General features: G+C 38.2%; 1 protein-coding gene across 1 annotated transcript in view; it reads left to right on the plus strand.

Annotated features, from left to right (window-relative positions):
• Nucleotides 1–18,594, plus strand: part of ABCI18 (non-intrinsic ABC protein 4) — a 66,521-nt gene extending 47,927 nt beyond the window's left edge. Inside the window, exons 2-3 of the mRNA XM_089808836.1 lie at nt 17,689–17,982; nt 18,117–18,594. Coding sequence (XP_089664962.1) covers nt 17,689–17,982; nt 18,117–18,188 — 366 coding nt within the window. The 3' untranslated portion in view covers nt 18,189–18,594. The remainder of the gene's footprint in view (nt 1–17,688; nt 17,983–18,116) is intronic.
• The last annotated feature ends 738 nt before the right edge of the window (nt 18,595–19,332 follow it).

The raw sequence follows: 19,332 nt of genomic DNA on the forward strand, positions 1-19,332 counted from the left end.
CCCTAGAATTCGAACCCTACTATATTTTTGTTGAATTGGATCCAAACCATATATTAGTTCGAACCTCGACTAGGTTTGGAGGCCAGAACAGTGAATCGGGGTAACTAAGCTTATGCATGATAAATTCAGTGAATTCCAATATGTACTCCACATGAGTTCACCAATCATCATCCAAGATTAGTGACTTGACCTTATGGGCCGTCTTTGAATTTGATTGCTTTCATATACCCCATTGGTTGCTAATTACCATTTGACCAATGCCTCTCGCACCTTCAAAAGTCATCTCATAACAATTATATGAGATGCAAACTGGGTCTTAGCAACCTAGAATCATGTTAATACTAACTTGTAAGTAAATAACATATAAAAATGTGTAAGTAAAACATATAAAATATTTTATTCAATTATGTAAAACATAACATAAATGTAAGCAAACAAATAAAAGTAACCTTCAACAATTCCAATCTTAAGAAAATTTTGCAAATTTCTTGTGACATATAGTGGTTCGTCACAAACATTTGGATCTCCTCGGCCTCTTGCTATATTTCTTTCACCCACTCTATTTGGGTGCCAATTGTTTGCGTCACCAAGTTGAAGGAGTGAACAATGCACGATGTGCAAAAAATGACTCATATCTTGCTTCAATCAAAGCACCTAGAGCCACGCAAACTTTTGCATTGTCCATAATTATGTGGACCACATTCTCATGATCCACCATCTCTATGGAGTCAGAGAGGATCTTGGGAATTGACTTTGCATCTTTGACTTCCTCTTCACAATCAATCACCATAAAAAAAGATTGCCCCCTTGGGGGACACAACAATACCTTTTGCATTGTTCATAATGATGTGGATCACATTCTCATGACTGACTATCTCTATAGAGTCAATGAAGATCTTGGAAACTATCTTTTCATCTTTGACTTCCTCTTCACAACTAGTTACCCTCAAAAAGATTGCTCCCTTGGGGGACACTGCAATAACATTTATGAATGATGGTTTATGCAATCTTTTCATCTGTTGGCAAAAATCAAAAACATTTGATTCAATTCAAGAATCTGTAATTGGTGAGGCCTCTATAGATTTCTTCTCTCTTTGTAATAAGGTGGTACACACCTTTTCATACCTAGGACTTGTGAAACTAGGAGGTGCACTATTTATTGTTGACACCATGTCTCGCTAATATGGTGATTTCACCAAGTTGAATGGAAAATCATTGACATAGACTCAACATGCAATTTTTCTTCAGCAATATCTCTTCCTTCCATTTTAAATGCCCTATCCAATGGACCTTTATTGTGGGTGGGAATGTCTACTTTATCTTCATCTGCCATAGAGGGTATATGCAAGAAGGGATGTTTGGAGGTTGCTACCACATTAGAGGGTAAATTCATTGTTTTTTCTTTCTGAAACTATTTGCACTTTGTTTTTCTTTTGCAAACAATTTGTTAGCATAGTCTTGTTCTTTTATGAATCCCACTATTTGTAGAGGAGACAACCCTTTCTTATTTGGGCCCTCACACATATTAATCCCTTAACCACTAGGGCTTATAAAGTAAAGTTCCACTTGAGAATAAGAGTTATTATATTGTATATTATAAAAATTCCACTTTCAAACATATCCCCTACTTGCAAGAACTTGTGAAATCCTTGTGGTTTGTCTTCATAAATAAGATTTTTTTTATCAATTTTGAACTTTTGGTTTACTTCTACACCTATTAAACTTTGACTATTGGCCATTGTTGCAATCTAAAGAGCTTTAGAAAAAAGATAAAGAAACAAACTTGAAAAATCAGTCAAAAACTTGAAAAATGCATCAAAAGACTAAAGAATAGGGTTTAAATGTTTACTTTAGACAATTAAATTCTCTTTGTGGAAGCTATTTGGCACTCTATGAGTAATCTCCTTCCAAAAAATCCCCTGCCCTCTGAAATACCAAGATGGAGACAAAATAAGTCGAGTGCAAAACAAGCAAAATGATATGTTTTTGAGTTGAAAGGCCTCTAAAGGTTTGTTTTAGGGTTTAGAAGGAAAACAAAATTCGAGGTGTTTTTTGTTTGACTTTTTCATTGAGGTGCCCGCCAATGCGTCTGTATGTGTTCAAGTGTGGGTTAGATGTGCATAGGTTTTGGGCCTAACCATGCAGATGCATCCATTTAAATTGGTGTACATCTGCATCTAGTCCGGGCCTTTAGGAGATGCATCTTGTAATGTAGTTTATTATACATTGATTTCCTTTTATATACAATCACAATTGAACAACTTTGCATTTAACTTCTTTGTAGAAGCCCACTTCTGATATACTATTTCTAGATTATTGACATGTTCTTTCTTACTTTTTCCCGAAGGGGACATATCATTTGCAAGGACTACCATGACTTGTGTATTTCAAAAATGTTAATTATCAATCTCACAAAATTACATGGCCCATTCAACAATCCATTTGCCATTACCAAAAACATAGAATTGATCTCGTCCATAAAGATTGTTTCGCCCTTTAGGTACCATCTTTTCAAAAATTATTTTTCTTTTGTTTCTACCTCTTTCTTGTTTAATTGTTCCAATTTATAGGGTGTTTCATAATTAACTATATGTTATTCCAGTTCCATTTGATTTCCTGTTCACCCAATGGAGATAATCTTGCAGGTCTTATGTAAACAATTATGATCAATCTCATGTAAGGATTCACTGTTTACCTTTATCTTTGTCGACTAAGTTGTAGCTTTGAAATGTTTAATGTAAGGCTCCAAGGCACTTGTGCCCTCTCTTTTGAAGTTTTACTAGCATAGCAGGTAATATGAGAATGCTTGATTTTTCTTCTTTTCCATTTAATTTGGTCCTTGATTTGTACGACTTTGTTAGAGATGACCTTTAGTATAATTTGAGATGTTACTAATCCTCCAAAGGGCTGCATTTATATCCTGCATCTCACTACATACCATCATGTGAGTATATTTGTAGCACAAGCATGCTATTTTTGTGATCACCTTTCAATTTGTGGACTACCTTCTACAAGTAGGGGCCTTCTTGCGATGGAACCCTAGTGTTTTTTGGAAACTAGATTTTATAAAGAGTTTATTTACTCTGGTATTTGATCTCTATTGCAAGCTCATTAATTCTTCTTTTGTACAAACACCAAATCTATAGGTTGAAACTTATCAAGAGACCGAGGTCATCACATCTACATTGACACTACTCTAACTACCGCTTGTTCATGTGAGTTTTATGCCACTAATACATATAGGGTGAAACAATCAATGTTTTAGGATGAAAGACCAAATACTAAATCCTCTCTCGAATAAGGAAGCTCATATGCTAAACAATATGGATTGTGTGATCAAATGAGACAACCCCAAGGTTCCTCCTTAATGTGAATACTCAGTTTAATAATGTGATATGATGGGTAGCACAAAGAGACTTATGTTGTTCATTCAATAGATACCAAAAACTTCAACTACTTCGAACCAAACAAATAGCAAAGGGAAAGGGTTGGGAAAGTTATCATACTCGTTTAATGCAAGAGATGTTGAATACCTTTGTGACTCTACTAGACTTAGTTTAGCCATTGACATCATCCAAGCTAGTGCGATCTCCTAAGGGGTAAATGTAAATGTTCAAACTGTTACCATTTTATTTAGACTATCCATCGATGCATATCAATATGCAAGCAATAATTGAAGTAAAGCTCATAAATATGCCTTTCCACCATGCAAGACAAGCTTACAATCAACAAGCAGCTAGTGGCTTGGTCTAAGTGAGTTCACCAAAGTTGCGTTCAAAATATCTTTGTGTCAACTAAACACTACTTTAATCAGCATGAAATCTAAGTGAGGAAATGTAGAAACCGTGCAATACTTCAAAGCAATGCAAGTAATCCTTAATGAAGATGAACAATGAATTAGCAATTACTTTGATAGCTTTCTAGCAACAATTTCAACAAGTATCTCCTTTAAAAATGAGAGGAGTAGGATTTATATATGAGCCCCAAATACATTGAATGAACAAGATCGATTTGAATCCAATGACCTGGATTAATTTGTGACAAACACTAATTAGGGTAACCATAAACAACCAAAGGCAACAAGGCACCAACATATGGGCCAATGAGAAAATAGTGTGTTCGAGATGTCCACTTGTGAATGATCCTAATTGGATGACCTTGGACATGTCAACTTGGAGATCTCTGATTGGTTGAATGATGACTAGACACCACCTTAGCTTGCTCACTTTATCCTTGTTTCAATTTTGTTTCTTCATCTTATTCCTTTAGGGGATTCTCTCATCGAACTTGTCCTTGAAATTGTTCTTAATTTTCTTGAAGTGGCGCGTCTCCCTCTATTGATGACGAACTTGTAAATTTTCATGGCCTTGAACCCTTGATGATGGTAACACTTCTTCATTTGTAGATCTTTCCTCCTTGCATACCTTGATCATCTTTGTGTGGTGAAGTACTCCTTATTCAATGTTTGAGACATCCTTGATACCTTTGTTTGTAACCTTCTTGGATCAGAATCCTTTAGCCTTGATTCCTCATAGGGACAAATTGGAGTCCCTAACATCTTGTCCTTGAATTAAATCCCATTTGATCTTTATGGAAAATTGATGTGAATAGGGACATTGATTTCTCTATAAGATAATCCTTATTCTTCAAGCATTTAATCAAGTGAGAAGTTGACTTGCATAGGGACACATGAATGCCCTTGAATTTGAACTTGTCCTTGTCCATGGGCTCCTTGTTTTTGACTCCGGACTTATCCATGTTCCTGCATGATGAAGGCTTGATCTTAAATCCTCTAAGTCTCCGTCTTGAATGTATAAAGTTCGTTTTTGCCTTGTTGAGGAGCTGTCAACATTGTATTCACATTGCCGCTTCCCTACAAATAGTCACCTCTGCAGAAGAGAAAGAACAACTTATATCAAAAGTTATGAAAAATGAATTGCAAATTGAAATTCTCCAGATAATCCTTATGATAAGCAATCCCCAATTTGGAAATTGTTAATGATATTCTAATTATTTTCTTGTGTTAAATGGTGGAAATTTGCTTGTCATTGGGATGAATTGATTTCACGTTCATTGTTCAGTTTTTGCTTCGATTCTTGCTCATCCTCTTGGTGCAAAACTGATAGAGACAAGGTTACAATGAAGTCCCTATAAAATGTCTTTACCTTATCCTTCATTTGTTACTGATTTGAGGCTGTATGACTTACAGAAACAAGGCCTTAATTTTGCAAATGAAGCTACACTAGTCTGAAAGTTTGAGGACAGGTCTGGAAATAGATGCAAGCAGACTGTTAGAATCATTAAAACCATGCCTTAGATGACTAATTTTGGCTTCAAAAGAGAAATCTAGATTTTATCATTGAATCATTAGCTCTGATTTTCCTGAGGATTGCCCTGTAACATGTTTGAAAATGCCTTCAAATCCATCCAATCTTCATGATAGATGCACTTTAACCAATGTACATGAGTTTGATAAGAGTATGAAGGTGTCTAAGAAATTAATCATGAGAAACAAACCCCTTTTGCCATGATACGAAATTTTGCCTTTTCTGAAGACAAGGTCTCGAACATACCTTTTTTGGATAATTTTGTCCTCAAAACTTAATGTTCTTGTGCAAAAAGGGTTCATCAACACCGAGCAACAAAGTCTGGTGTGACTGGGTAGCCTGTGATTTTTGAAAGAAATTGCATTTATTGGGAAATTTTCAGTCTGTCTGTATACTAATGCATTCTCAGCCCCTTGTCTGCCTCAACTTGGTCATGAAACTCGGATTTTTGTCTTCCAATGAACCTGCCACTAACATGGTTTGGTGGGTGGAGAAATTTTAACAATTTTTGTAAAAATCAAACCCCATAAGACAAATTTCAGATCTTATTTGAATACACTTTTTTTTTTGTCCTCTCAGCTTTTGGATTTCCCTTTGGGTGTCAAATAAAATTCTGATTTTTTTACATCAGCAACCTTGCTATATCAGTGTTAACTTTTTTCTTAATCACGGCTGATGTCTTTCGTCATGGCATGGTTTGATTTTCAGCTCTCCTTTCCTTGGACAAATTTCTTATCAACTCCTTGGCTCTTGCATTGACCACCCTTGAATTTAGAGTCAATCCATTATCTACTTTGTACTTCCTTATTGCTGTTATAGGTTCTTTTAAAGAAGTTTTTGGTTTGGATCTCCCTCGCACAGCCAATATGGATAAAATTGCATTTTTAAGAATTAATTTTGAGACTTGCAAAGTTGAATGGAGCCCCTTAGGACTCGTGGAAAATTGACAATCCATATATTATTCAATTTCCACCTCCAATCTTTCAATTTTTTGATTTTTGGAGGAGAATTGGTTTGGAGGAGAATCGCTTGCATTTTCATCTATTTTTGTCTTCAAATGTTCAACTTCATGGGGCTAGTGGAAAAATGGCCCTCATGAGAACAAGTAAGAATCCTTAAAGTTTCCTTTGTTGAATTTGTCCAAGTATCAATGATGGGAAATCAATTGGTATGGGGATTATTCCCACTTTCATACTTCATATTTTCATTTAATCCACATTATCTCCCAAGGGAGATTTGACTTGCACGAGGACAAAAATATGCTTCAAATTTTCCTTGCTTCCTTATTTCATCTCCAAAGGGGAATTTTAATCCTCATAGGGACTATCTCTTACTCGTTTTCCTTCTCCATAAGGGGAAATTCAACATCCATAGGGACAACCATAGTCCCCCAACACTCAGAATTTTCATTCAACAATAATAGCCTTCAAGGGAAAAATTTCTCTCATAGTGACTGGGGGAATTTTTGTTTGCACGAGGACAAGTGGAGATTCTTCACCCATAATGACTTTCTGACTTCCCAACTCAAAAATATTTTAAGCATAGAGTCCAGTGGAAAATCCTTGTCCATAGGGACAAAGGGAAAATCCTTGTCCAACCCTTGATGGGTCAACATGAAAAATAAGTGTTCAAATGCCCTCTTTATTTTCAGCGGTTGAAGATATGTCTTGTTAGACAAGAAAACTGATATTATGTTTGGCTGACTTAATAATGGCCATATTTTCTAAAAGGGTGACCAATCTATTGATTTCTTGCATTAATTTTTGGTGCCCAAAATGGGTATATAAAGGAGAATCATTAGTGCAAATTAAGTGGAAGATACATGGAAGTGAAGGAACCGTGGAAGCCAAGGCTCTATCATTCAAACACAGAAGAGAAAATGTATTGCAGAGCAAAACTAATTCAGGCAGAGCAGAATAGAGGTAATGTAGAGCAGAGCTTAATTGTAGCAGAGCTATGAAGGAGATTTTGTTGTTCATCATCTTTTGAAGAAGCAGCATACTGAAGATGAAGTTTTGAGCAGATGAGGTTGGTGCCTCCTGAAGAAAGAGATTGGCATCTCTTGCTAAGTTGGTGCTCAGTTGTGGGGATTGGGGTCTCTAGTAGTTTGGCGCTTGCAAACACCATGAGTGGGGATTAGTCTCTTGGGCAGGTTGGTACTTGCAAGTATTGTAAGATCTCTTAATTGTTTTTGTGAGGCTGGATTTGGACAATAGAGTTAAGCAGTCCTCTGTCGTGGTCTTTTCTCAAATGGGTTTCTACATAAATATGCGTTCTTTCATGTGTGCATATTCATATTGCTAGTTATGAATGTTATTGCTGACATGATTGTTAAATTTTAATAAAAAAATGCCCTAAACCAATTCACTTCACCTCACTTCACCTCCTTAGTAAAGTGTCTACTCAATATGTTTTCCTCTGCTCCATTAATCAAGGCATTCCTTTTTTGTGCTCCTTTCCTACTCTATAGGTCCATGGGAGCCATGTTCTGTTTGGATCCACTGCTCTCACTATACAGTTTTCTGTCTCCTTAATATTTTATGATAGGAACACTGTACTTTTGTACCTTGATATTTTGAATCTTATTGAGAACTACATTTTTCACAGAGTTTTAAAATATCAGGGTGCAAAAGTACATTGTGTTTTTTTGACATATAAGTGAGGAGGCAGAAGAATGCTTGCTATAAACACAGTATGCACTGTTGTACCCTGATACTTTAAATCTTTATGAAAAATATCAGGGTACAGCAATGCATAGTTAAGGAGACAAAAGGATGTATATGCAGTCAGTAACTGCGGTAAAAGTGCTATAGACAATGTGCTCAATTTGTTACTCTTTAGAACTAAACAACTGAAGAATACTATCTGATGATCCAAATTTTGAGTGGCAATATAAATGGGCCATTAGGTTATGTCTAGGGATGTAAGGTTTCTAAAAGGGTTTGTGAGGATATTTGGGGTCCATCATGCACTTGTTTAATTGAAATAATCTAATTTAAAATAAAAATAAGAGGGAGGCATCCCTATTTTTCAGGAGTGCAGCCTCAACTTCCCTGTAGGCCAGGGCACATGGGGATGGGGGATTGGGATGGGTCTCTGTATCTGATTTCTAGTCTTCGAGGCTTGTTGCCTAAACAATGTCGATTTGTTCCCCACATTTCATTTTCTGGAGGGAATTTTTAACTTGTCCCTCTTCTTACCATAAAGATTTTTAGTTACATGACTGTAAAAGGGCTTCTAGTTATTACATCTTGAATCTTTAAACAGGCTTCTAAACATCCATCTGATTCTGAATTTCTGAGGAACAGTCTTCACTCTTCAATAATTTTAGGCAAATGGGTTATATGCTCCAGCTTATTTTTGGGACACAACTCAAAATGTCTAAATCTTTATGCACTAGATCTCTCTATTAAAACTAGATCTTTTGCAACATGTTTACATATCGTGTTTCTATGTTTAAATCAGTAATTTTGTCCATGTCCTCCATCAATTTGAAGCATTCAGGTGGGTATTGTATCTAGAGCTCAGCCCTTGTGATATGTTGAATGCAACTATATTCTTGTAAGATTCATTGAGCTAGCTCAGAAAGTACATCAAAATTTCCAAGTCATATTTTCTGATACATGCCTATGAAAATGAGAATGAAAGGGAAGTGCTAATAACATGTCATTTGGATTTTGGGGAATTGAGGAGTACATTATATGTGTTGTGTTCAGTGGAATGAAATATTTGTTCTTTAAACCTTTGTGTTCTGAATTTAATTCATATTTTTGATTGGGATACTTTATTTGATCCTTGTGATATATTCTGTAGTGTTAAAAGTCATTGGAACATTCTTCATTCTAGAATTATATTGGTTTGGATCACTGCAACATTCCATTCAGATAATAATGATGCAGTGTCATAAAAGTATGAATGGATTTCATTTAAATAAGTTTGAAATGAGGACTTGGGAACTAGAAAACAATTCACCATTTCTGATATCCCGAAAAGGCTTATTTTTCTATATCATTTAAATTATTTAATATATAGCATCGTTCCAAGACTCTCTAGGACTCTCCAAATCTTGGTGAGTCCTAAGCCGAGTGACCCTGGCTGAGTCCTAGGGGATTGAGACTCCATGAACTCACTTGAGGCAAGACACTAGAAACTGGATTTTTGCCGAGTCAAGTCTTGTTGAGTCTTGCCAATGTTTGCCGAGTACCAAGTTGGGTTGGCCTTGCCGAGTCCAAGTCTGATTTCTATGATATATAGTGTGCATAGATAAAGATAAACATTACAAATTGTAAATGTGCTAATTATAGAAGTCCAACTTTACTTTCCGTTAAGAGGCTTAAGATAACAAAAACAAATGGCTAGCTCTAAAATAATTGGTAATTCCATTGTGAAGTATAACATTTAGGGGGCTGCCTTGTGCTTTTAAAGTCAACTTCATTATGAAAATAAACTAAAAGGAAAAACCATTGTGGCTTAAAATTTAGCTTCTGAAAGAATTCTATTTGAGGTAAAATAAAATACCCTAACTCTAACTCTAAAGTAAAAATGTTTTGTGTAAGTGTGCTTTATATTTTTGTCTTTTGATTGTAAAGCTACAAAATGCCAAAATAAATATAATTTTTTGATGAAGGTACTGGAATGTATTTCGAATTCAATTTTGACTATTTAACACTTTTAACTTAGGAATGGTGTGGGAGTCTCTGAGAAGCGTTGGCTGCCGGCTGGGCTAGGGTTTTTCCCCTAGCCTGTTCTTGGTGTTTGATCTTTACTATTTTTCTGTTCTGTTTGGATTGTTAGCTACTGGACATAATTTGCGTCGGTGTTTTTGGAGATCTTCTACAGTCAATTTTGGATTGGGGGTTTTATTGTTTGCATGGCAGGGCCTGGGATTTCTTCTCCATTGGTGAGAACAGATGGTTCTTCTCCAACTATGCATGCAATGCGATTTGAATCATTTTATTCAGGGGAGAGCTCCAAGCTGAAAAAAGTTAATGGTTGTCTTTCGCGTAGCCATGATCGCCCTGTTCTGGTTATTCCTCCAACGGCTGTAATGGAGGACATTGATTATTGGACCAAGCATGCTTTGATATGCAAATTTCTTGGAATCCGGATTTCCCTATCCGCTCTTGAGGCATGGATCTGCCGCTCTTGGCAGGTGGAAGGCGATATGGAGATTATGTTGGCAGGGAATAGTTATTTTTTTGTTGTATTCTCTTGCATGTCTGACCGTGATCGTGTTTTTGAAGGAGGCCCTTATTTCTACAACAATGTGGGGTTATTTGTCAAACCTTGGCATTTAGGTTTTAATTCTGCTGAGGATCTCCCTTCAACAGTGCCAGTTTGGGTTTGCTTGCCTCGTCTTCCCTTGGAATTTTGGCGTGAAGACATCCTTCGACAAATTGCTGCTTTGTTGGGGAAGCCAGCTGCAATCGCACATCAAACCCTCGATAAAAAGGTTATTTCTTTTGCTAGAATTTTTGTTGAAATTAATTTGAATAACCCATTACCAGATTCTTTGGAAATTTGTCCGGGGGATTCTTCTTGGGTGCAGCAGTTAGATTATGAATCCCTCCCTTTCCGTTGCCGGATTTGTCATGAGTATGGTCATTTACTGCGACAGTGCCCCCGTAACTTGAGTTTCAAAGGAGTGGATCGATCTATAGCTGGAAATGCTGGTGGTTTGGCAGATACTACAGGAAAAGGACAATCTCAAATGGTTAATACTACCAAGGGGATGAATCTACAAGATGTTACAGGTAAGGGTAAGGCTCAAATGCAGGATAAGGATGGATTTACCCCTGTTCGTCCTCGAGTTAAGGGACGTGGTCAAAAGAGGCCTTTGAAAGAAAGATTATCTGATTCAGGTTTTAACCGTTTTGAGGTGCTGGATAGTATGGTTCTAGAGGAGGGTATTCCTCCTCCTATCTCTTCTGATCCAACTTGCCCAGATGAGAGATCTGTTCCTAATGATGCTTGTGGGGCATGTAGTATATCAGAATTGTGAGGTTCCTGTAGCTCCTGTGACAGCGGCTTTGGTGACTCCTGCAGTGTTGGAAGATGATGATGTTGTTTTGGCTGACTTGGTTAAGGATGTGCTACCATCAGGTAAGAGCAAGGGTTCTCCTCTCCCCTTGGGGTTGCTGCCTCGACCCTTTAAGCGGGCTTCTTCTCCCCCTCTAAGGAGTGGGCGCAAAACAGACCAAGAGAAGATTAAACTCACAGGAGATATATTGATTGAGTCTGGTTCAGTGAAACCTTTGGATTCTCATTTTCCCAAATCTACCCAATGATGATTATTCTCTCATGGAATGTAAGGGGGTTGAATAGCATCCCTAGACAAAAGGCTATTCATAACTTGGTGGTTGATCATAGTCCTGATGTTTTTTGTATCCAAGAGACTAAGCTCTCTGTGGAGTCTATGGTCCAACATGCCTCTAGTATTTAGTCTCGTGGCCAATGCCAGTGTGTTGGGGCAACAGGCAGTGCTGGCGGTTTAGCTATATTTTGGGATCCTCAAAAAATTTCTCCTCTTGGCTGGATGTCTTCTCGCTCAGCTCTCTCTATGGTAGCTTCTGCTCTAGACTCAGGAGAGGTAATCATGGTTACTAATGTGTATGCACCTGTTGATCTTGTGGGAAAGGAGGAACTTTGGGAACATATTCAATATGTTAGAAATTGTCATCCTTATCATCCTTGGGTGTTAGCAGGGGACTTCAATTCAGTTTTAAGTCTGGAAGAGAAGCATGGTGGTTTGGCTAGATTGGGGCCTTCTTTTGCTCTTCTTCGGCAACACATATCTCTTTTGCATCTCTCTGATGTTAAGCCTTCTAATGGCCTTTATACTTGGAATAATCGCAGGACTGGTGTTGCTGCTATCTCAGAACGCCTGGATAGATTTCTTGTTTCTTGCTTCTGGCTTAGTGGCACCCTTACTATCTCTTCAGAAATCCTTGATTGGAGGGGTTCAGATCATTGGCCAATCAAATTTTCCGCTATAGGGGCTTATGTTCCGAAGCATCCTCCTTTTAAGTTCCAGTTGATGTGGCTTCGTGACTCCTCTCTTCATGATTTTGTTTTTTGTTGGTGGAAAGATGGTGCCCCTGCATATGGTACTGCAATGTTCTCATTTTCTAAAAGGCTTCAATATGTTAAAAGGCAGCTCAAGATATGGAATAGGGAATGCTTTGGGAATCTTCACTTTATGAAGAGGCTTGCTCAAGAAAATCTTGATGTCATCACAAGGGAGATTAGAGATCGAGGTTTCTCGGAGGATCTTGGCCAGGCTGAATCCCTTGCTTCTAGAGCTCTAGAAGAATGGGAACTTCGAGAGGAAATTTTTTGGAAGCAAAAGGCTCGAGTTGATTGGCTCCAGGAAGGTGATCGAAACACTGCCTTTTTCCATAAAACAGTGCAATCTCGTCGGAATCAGAGCACTATCTCTTCTTTGGTTAATTCTCAAGGTATCCAAATGAATTCCTTGCCAGCTTTGTTCCAGGAGGCTATTTCGTACTTCTCTACCCTCTTCTCTGAGGACTCTCCTCCTGCTGATAATGAAGAAAATATTATTTTGTCCTGTATTCCTTCCCTTATCACTCAGGAAATGAATGATTATCTCATGCGTCCTATCTCTTTGGAAGAGCTGGAGGCGGTGGTCTTTGGCATGCCTAAGGGGAAGGCTCCTGGTCCTGATGGTTTTCCAGTTGAATTCTTTCAGGAATTTTGGGACATCATTAATCATGATTTGTTGGAGGTGGTTAAAGAATCCTATGCTAGCAAGCAGATGCTTCGAGCTTTGAACTCTACATTCTTGACTCTTATTCCTAAGAGAGAGGGTGCTAATCAATTGGAGTTTTTTAGACCAATTGCCTTATGTAATGTGGTCTACAAAGTTATTACTAAGCTGATTGCTGAGAGACTGAAAAGGTGGCTTCCCATTATTATCTCAGAAGAACAAGGTGGTTTTGTTGCTGGAAGACAAATTTTGGATGGGGTGGTTATTGCTACTGAGGCTATTCACTCTATGGCTACTTCAAGGGAGAGAGCCATGTTTGTTAAGCTGGATATGGCTAAGGCCTACGATAGAGTTAAATGGAGCTTCCTAAGGAGTATTCTTCTTTCTTTTGGATTTAGCTCTGACTGGGTGAGTTGGATTATGAGTTGCATTACTTCTGCCTCTTTTTCTATTCTTATTAATGGTCAACCTTCACAACTATTTGGTGCTTCTAGAGGCCTCCGCCAGGGTGACCCTCTCTCCCCATATCTATTCATCATCATGGCTGAAGGCTTGGGAAGATTCATTAAGCATCAGGTGTCCCAGAATTCTATTCAAGGCTGGCGGTGGGGTAATGGCTTACCTTCTCTTTCCCATCTTCAATTTGTTGATGATTCTGCTCTTGCCGGTCTTGCTAGGATCAAGGAAGCTGAAGCCTTTCGACATGCTTTGGACGTTTATTTGGCAGCTTCAGGCCAGAAAGTTAATGAGCACAAATCTTTCATTTACTTTTTTAACACTCCTGATTCTATTCAGCACAGGATTGTTGGTATCCTACGGTTTTAGATAGGTTCACTTCCTTTGACTTATCTTGGCATTCCTATTGCTGTTTCCAGGCAGCCACGTCTCTTCTGGCAAAATTTGATTACCAAGCTTCAGGATAAGGTAAATCATTGGACTCATAGATGGCTTTCTACTGCTGCCCGGGTTACTCTTCTTCAAGCTGTTATCCAAGCTCTTCCTACTTATAGAAGCATGGTTCATGCTGCACCTATTTACTTTCTCAAGGAGTTTGATGCTCTTTCTCGACAATTCCTTTGGAGTGGTAATTTGCGTAGTACTAAATGGAGCTTGGTTAATTGGGCAACTGTTTGTAGGCCTAAAAAGGAGGGTGGTCTTGGTCTTCGTTATGCTCTATTGAGTAGACAAGCTTTGGCTGCTAAACTTTATTGGCGATGGTGCTCTGGACAGCATCAACTTTGGGCTCGTATTATCACTCATAAATATTTTCATGGTGCTGATCCTTGCTCTATTTCTGCACTTCCTCTTGAAGGTCGTGGCTCAATGGTTTGGCATACTTTGAAGACAGGTGCGATGTTGGTGAAGAGGGGTCTGTTCTGGATATGTAAAGGAGGTTCTCAGGCTTTGTTTTGGTCTGATGCTTGGGATGGATTCCCTTCCATTTTATCCATATACCCTCATCTTCAGCCTCTTTGTGACTCTTTTCTGGCCGCTGGATGGGATAAAGTGGCTCATTACAAGACTCCTTATCAATTGGGACCTGTTGTTGGTTATAGATGGAAGCATTCCTCTGATTGGCCTCCTGGAGGTACAGACATGGATCGTCAGGAGCTTTCTCAAATTCTGGCCTCTAGAGAGTGTTCCTCTTTGCTTGGTCCAGATGTATTGGCTTGGGGCGGTACCTTGTCTGGTAAATATCATGTCGCTGCTGGGTATCAGGAGATAACTAGACAATTATTTGGGGATGCTGAGGTCCTTTGGTGGAAGCAAGTCTGGAATAAAGTTTCTTGGTCCAAGTGCAATTTTTTCATGTGGCTAGTGGCTCACAACCGTTGTCTTACCTGGGATAATCTTTGTAAATGTGGATTTCAGGGCCCCTCTTATTGTGTTTTGTGTGGTAATGGAGAGGAGTCTGTCTCCCATCTGTTCTTCCATTGCTCCTATTCTACTCAGATATGGCACCTTTGGTGGAGCGCTTGGGGTTGCTCTTGTCGGCATGCTTCCTCTTTGCCTGAGTTCTGGGCTCGCTTGGGTAGTGCTCCCTCCAAGTCTTCTTCTCTCCATGCTGCTTGGATTGCTGGCCCATCTTTCATGCTTTGGCATATCTAGTTGGAGAGGAATCGTCGCATATTCCAAGATGTTCGGCTTGGTGTTTTGCATCTTTGGTGGAAAATATCACATTCTCTCCAGGAAACTATTCTTGTGAAGTGTGAGCTTGATGGGGGTATGGATCCGGTTGATCTTGCTATCTGTAATCGCCTCAATTTTCATCTGCAGGATGGGGTTGCGGCTCATAGGTTTCCTTCTATGTCCAGGCAGCTTCACCATCAGAGGAAGGGTCGGGTTAACTGGGATGGGCACTGGACTCCTCCTCCCTGTGGAGTTCTGAAAATTAACACTGATGGTTCTTCTCGTGGGAATCCTGGTCCGGCTGGTATTGGCGGAGTGGCTCGTTGTAGTTCTGGGAATGTTAAATTTTTCTTCTCAATTCATAAAGGTGATTATACTAACAATCTCATGGAAGCTCAGGCTATTTTATATGCTGTGGAACAGTGTTGCTTGTGGGGATGGAGTAAGATTATTTGTGAGTCTGATTCCCAGGTGGTGGTGAACATGCTTTCTTCGCAAGAGCTTGAGGATATTAGTTGGCAGCTGGCCACTGTTGTTAAGCAGATTCTTTTCTTCTCTTCCTCTTTTCAGTTCATTAGGTTCAAGTATATTCCGCGAGAATGGAATAGACCTGCTGATTGTTTAGCCAAATGGGCTTCTAGTCATGATCCGGGTTGGAATATTAGGGATAGGGGGCAACTGTCCTTTGAGATGGTGCAAGAATTTGATGATCTTGTTGCTCAGGATCGAGCTCCTTGTTGAGCTCTCCTTGTTGTATTCCTTTCTGTCTTAATAAATTTTTACCCCTCTTTTTGCACTGGAATGTATTTCTAGAAGTTGATACAATGTGCTGAATTTACAATGACAATCTTCCCCTTTTAAATTTTCTTGAGTTCCCTGATCCTGTAGAGGATATCTAGGGGTCTCTCATGTCCCCTAGTTAGAAACTCCAATAGAGACAAAAAGAGGTGTGAATTTGTGAAATTGACATTGATAATGAAGTTCTGTGAGTTTTTTTCGGCCTTATTTGTGCTTGCTGTCAAGGGGTTGCACTCGACCCTCTAACCTTGCCCTATGCATTACCGCTAGACCTTGTTAGGAGCCAATGAGGTGCTTTGCCTCCATACCCTTTGAAGGGGTGTCATCCCTTGACCCTGTTGGGGGCTTTTCCTTAAATCCTCACAAGGGTCACTGACTCTTAAAACCCAAATCTCCATCCCCATGGTGATTGTTAATGCAATCATTGCCATGTTTTTAATGTTTATTAGTTTAACCTTTCACTTAGTATGCCAAAGTTCTGTTTCCAATTCTTATGGTTATTGTTGGTTTGCTCTTAAAGTTACAAAACTCTGCCCTCCATTGTTAATCAAATTTCAATGCAATCATTGTCATATTTATAAGATTTATATTTTGAAATTTACGTAGTATGCCAAAGTTTAATTTATAATTCTTATGCTTATTCCTTTTACATCTTTTTATAACTAGCTTTCTAAGTACTTCAGGTATTTGTGCCGTCTCGCCCACCCCACCCTGCCCGCCCCCACCCCCCCCGGGTCCCCAAACTTAGGCTCTTGGCTACCCTATTAGGAATTTACGTGAAACTGGGTTTTCAACTTTATTTTAATTTTTTATTCCTTGAAGAGTTGCTATTATAATTTTTCGTACAAGTCCCCAAGATGTTTGGAAGCCATCTACACCTATTGAAAGTGTCCATATGGCACAATGGTTATTCTTTATATTGAAGTTTGTAGTGACCGTTATTCAATAGGCAAGTAAATATATGATGCAATATGATGATTTGGGCCAGTGAATAGAAAAGTATATTATTTCTTGAATTTGATTTTCTGTTCTCCCTTTAAGGTAATAATATTTTTGACTATTTCATGTAACAAAAAAAATCCAATATTTTGAGTATTGCATGCTCTAAGATATGGTTAGTTTGTGTGTTTGGGAAACCTATTTAATATTTTTTGAATGTGTATTTTTTACTTATGTCATGTCATTGTAGCAAATATATGCATAGGTTTGAGGGAGTTGTAATTTTCCTTGTCTGACATATGAAAGACAAGTGAACAAAGTTCTAAATTTTTGCAGGATATCTTCTGGATTGGATTGTGTCAAAATTTTTATCATCAACGTTTCAAACCACATCTCCTTTGAACTTTTCCATCCCGATGATGAATCAGAGTGTAATTTGAAATTTTGATGGTAAATTTTTTTAACATAATCTAGTCCAGAAGACTATTCACTGAAAAATTCAATATGGATTGTGGAAACCTGATAGTATTATGTTCTAAATGCCAAAATCTCCTCTATCAACCTACTATTTTTCTATTTAATTTTCTGCTTTTATGTGGACCTTTGTGCATTTACCTGCATCAAGAGGATTTGTAGGTTATTTATTTTCCTCTTCCTGAACGTATAATTTTAAAAGTAATGATATGCAGCTAATGGCTACTCTTATCAACACCATTCTTTTGAAAAACCTTTCGAGTTCAAGGATAAGTTTTATGGTCATTGCAGGAAGGTGAGACTATACGAATTAATGTCAAGAATAAAGTATCTTCAGGTACAGGCATGCTGTCAGCTGCAGGTTTGTCTGGGAGCATCTCAACCACAAGCAAACCCAAAATATCCCTTGCCCCTCCGCCTGCAAGTGGGAGAATCAGGTCCCCCTTACCTCCTCCACCTAATGATACGGTAATTGCCAGAATCAGCAATTCTTTGAGTTCCAGTCGAATATCGAACACTGCATCGAAATTTTCTAGGGATGAGACAAGGCACAGTGCTGATCCCTTAGATCTTTCTCAGCTGGAGGTATGGTATTTTTTTATCTTATTATCTGGGGAATGTTAAAAACAGTGTACATATTTATCTTCTGATTACAATGCTGTCTCTTGAGGGGCAGTATTGAGTTTTCAACAAACTTTGATACTCTTTCTGGTATGCAGGTGAACCTACCTCCAGCCACTTCATCTGGCTCGGCAAAGACCACTACCGCTTCTGGATGGGCAGCATTCTGAGGGATAACTGCAAGCACATTTCTTATCCAGTGAGCAAAGGATGACATGACATCTGTTTTAGATCTCTTGAACAGGAACATAAATTTGGAGTGAGCGAATTTACAGTTCTGTCTCAATTATAGGCACAATTCCTTTGCAGAATTCATGCAATTAAATGAGTATGAAACATGATGATTATATCATGTTGGAAGAATCATCTGTCTATCTGTTAGCAAGATTTCGATGACTAGTGTTTGAGAAAACTTTCTAGAACATCTGTAAGCATATTTGCAGATTATATATTGTTGTGCAAGACTAGCTGAAGATGCAGCTTGTGAATTCTAGTGTCTCTTGTTTGTCACAACGTTACTTAAGCATAAACCTTTGGGGTGGATTTTCTCAATTGAATGACATATTAAATTTGTCACACTTTGTATGAGGGCACATAAAGTATTGAAAATGTGCATTGCATTTTACATATGAACTCAAAATTTGGTTCTTTCATTTTCTGGTTGTAGCTGTGATAACTACGTTGTTTGAGTCACTGCAAGAGGTTTCTCTACGTAAGAGGATTGCAGCCTTTTATCTATGATGTATTGCTGGCAATGGTATGAATACATTGTAATTTTTAGCCTTCACAAACTTTTCTGAAATTCTACACAAGCTAGAGACGGTTCCACATCATAGTGGAGGTGGTGACAGTAGGAAGCATTTTGTTTCTCAAAAATAGCTGCCGATGAATCTAAGAGCGGGAGACAAATGATCTCTGAGAAGTTAGTTTAGAGGTAATTTTAACATACTGCAATTCCATTTACGAGGCAGTGACATGGAATGCTAGAACTATAAATGAAATTCTATAAGGGGTTTAAATTGAGAAGAAACCATGGCAACTAAAAGTGAGTAGAAATTCGCAAAGAAGTAAAACAGTTTCTGTTATAACTTATTTTACATTGTACATAGAAACAAATTACTCATAATATCCAACAAATAAATATTTTCGTGTACAATTTTTTATTAATGTTGTCTTGAACCAGGCTTGCAATTAGTCAATGAATATCAATCTATAATACAAAATAAAACACCATTAAACTATGAAGCTACAAGATGTGAAAATGAAGCTTTATTCTCGATTATCTACTTTCAATCACAATTGGTCAAGCCCTTA

The sequence above is a fragment of the Cupressus sempervirens genome, chromosome 11, assembly GCF_028749045.1.
Source record: "Cupressus sempervirens isolate cs-2001-9-10 chromosome 11, ASM2874904v1, whole genome shotgun sequence".
Taxonomy (NCBI): domain Eukaryota; kingdom Viridiplantae; phylum Streptophyta; class Pinopsida; order Cupressales; family Cupressaceae; genus Cupressus; species Cupressus sempervirens.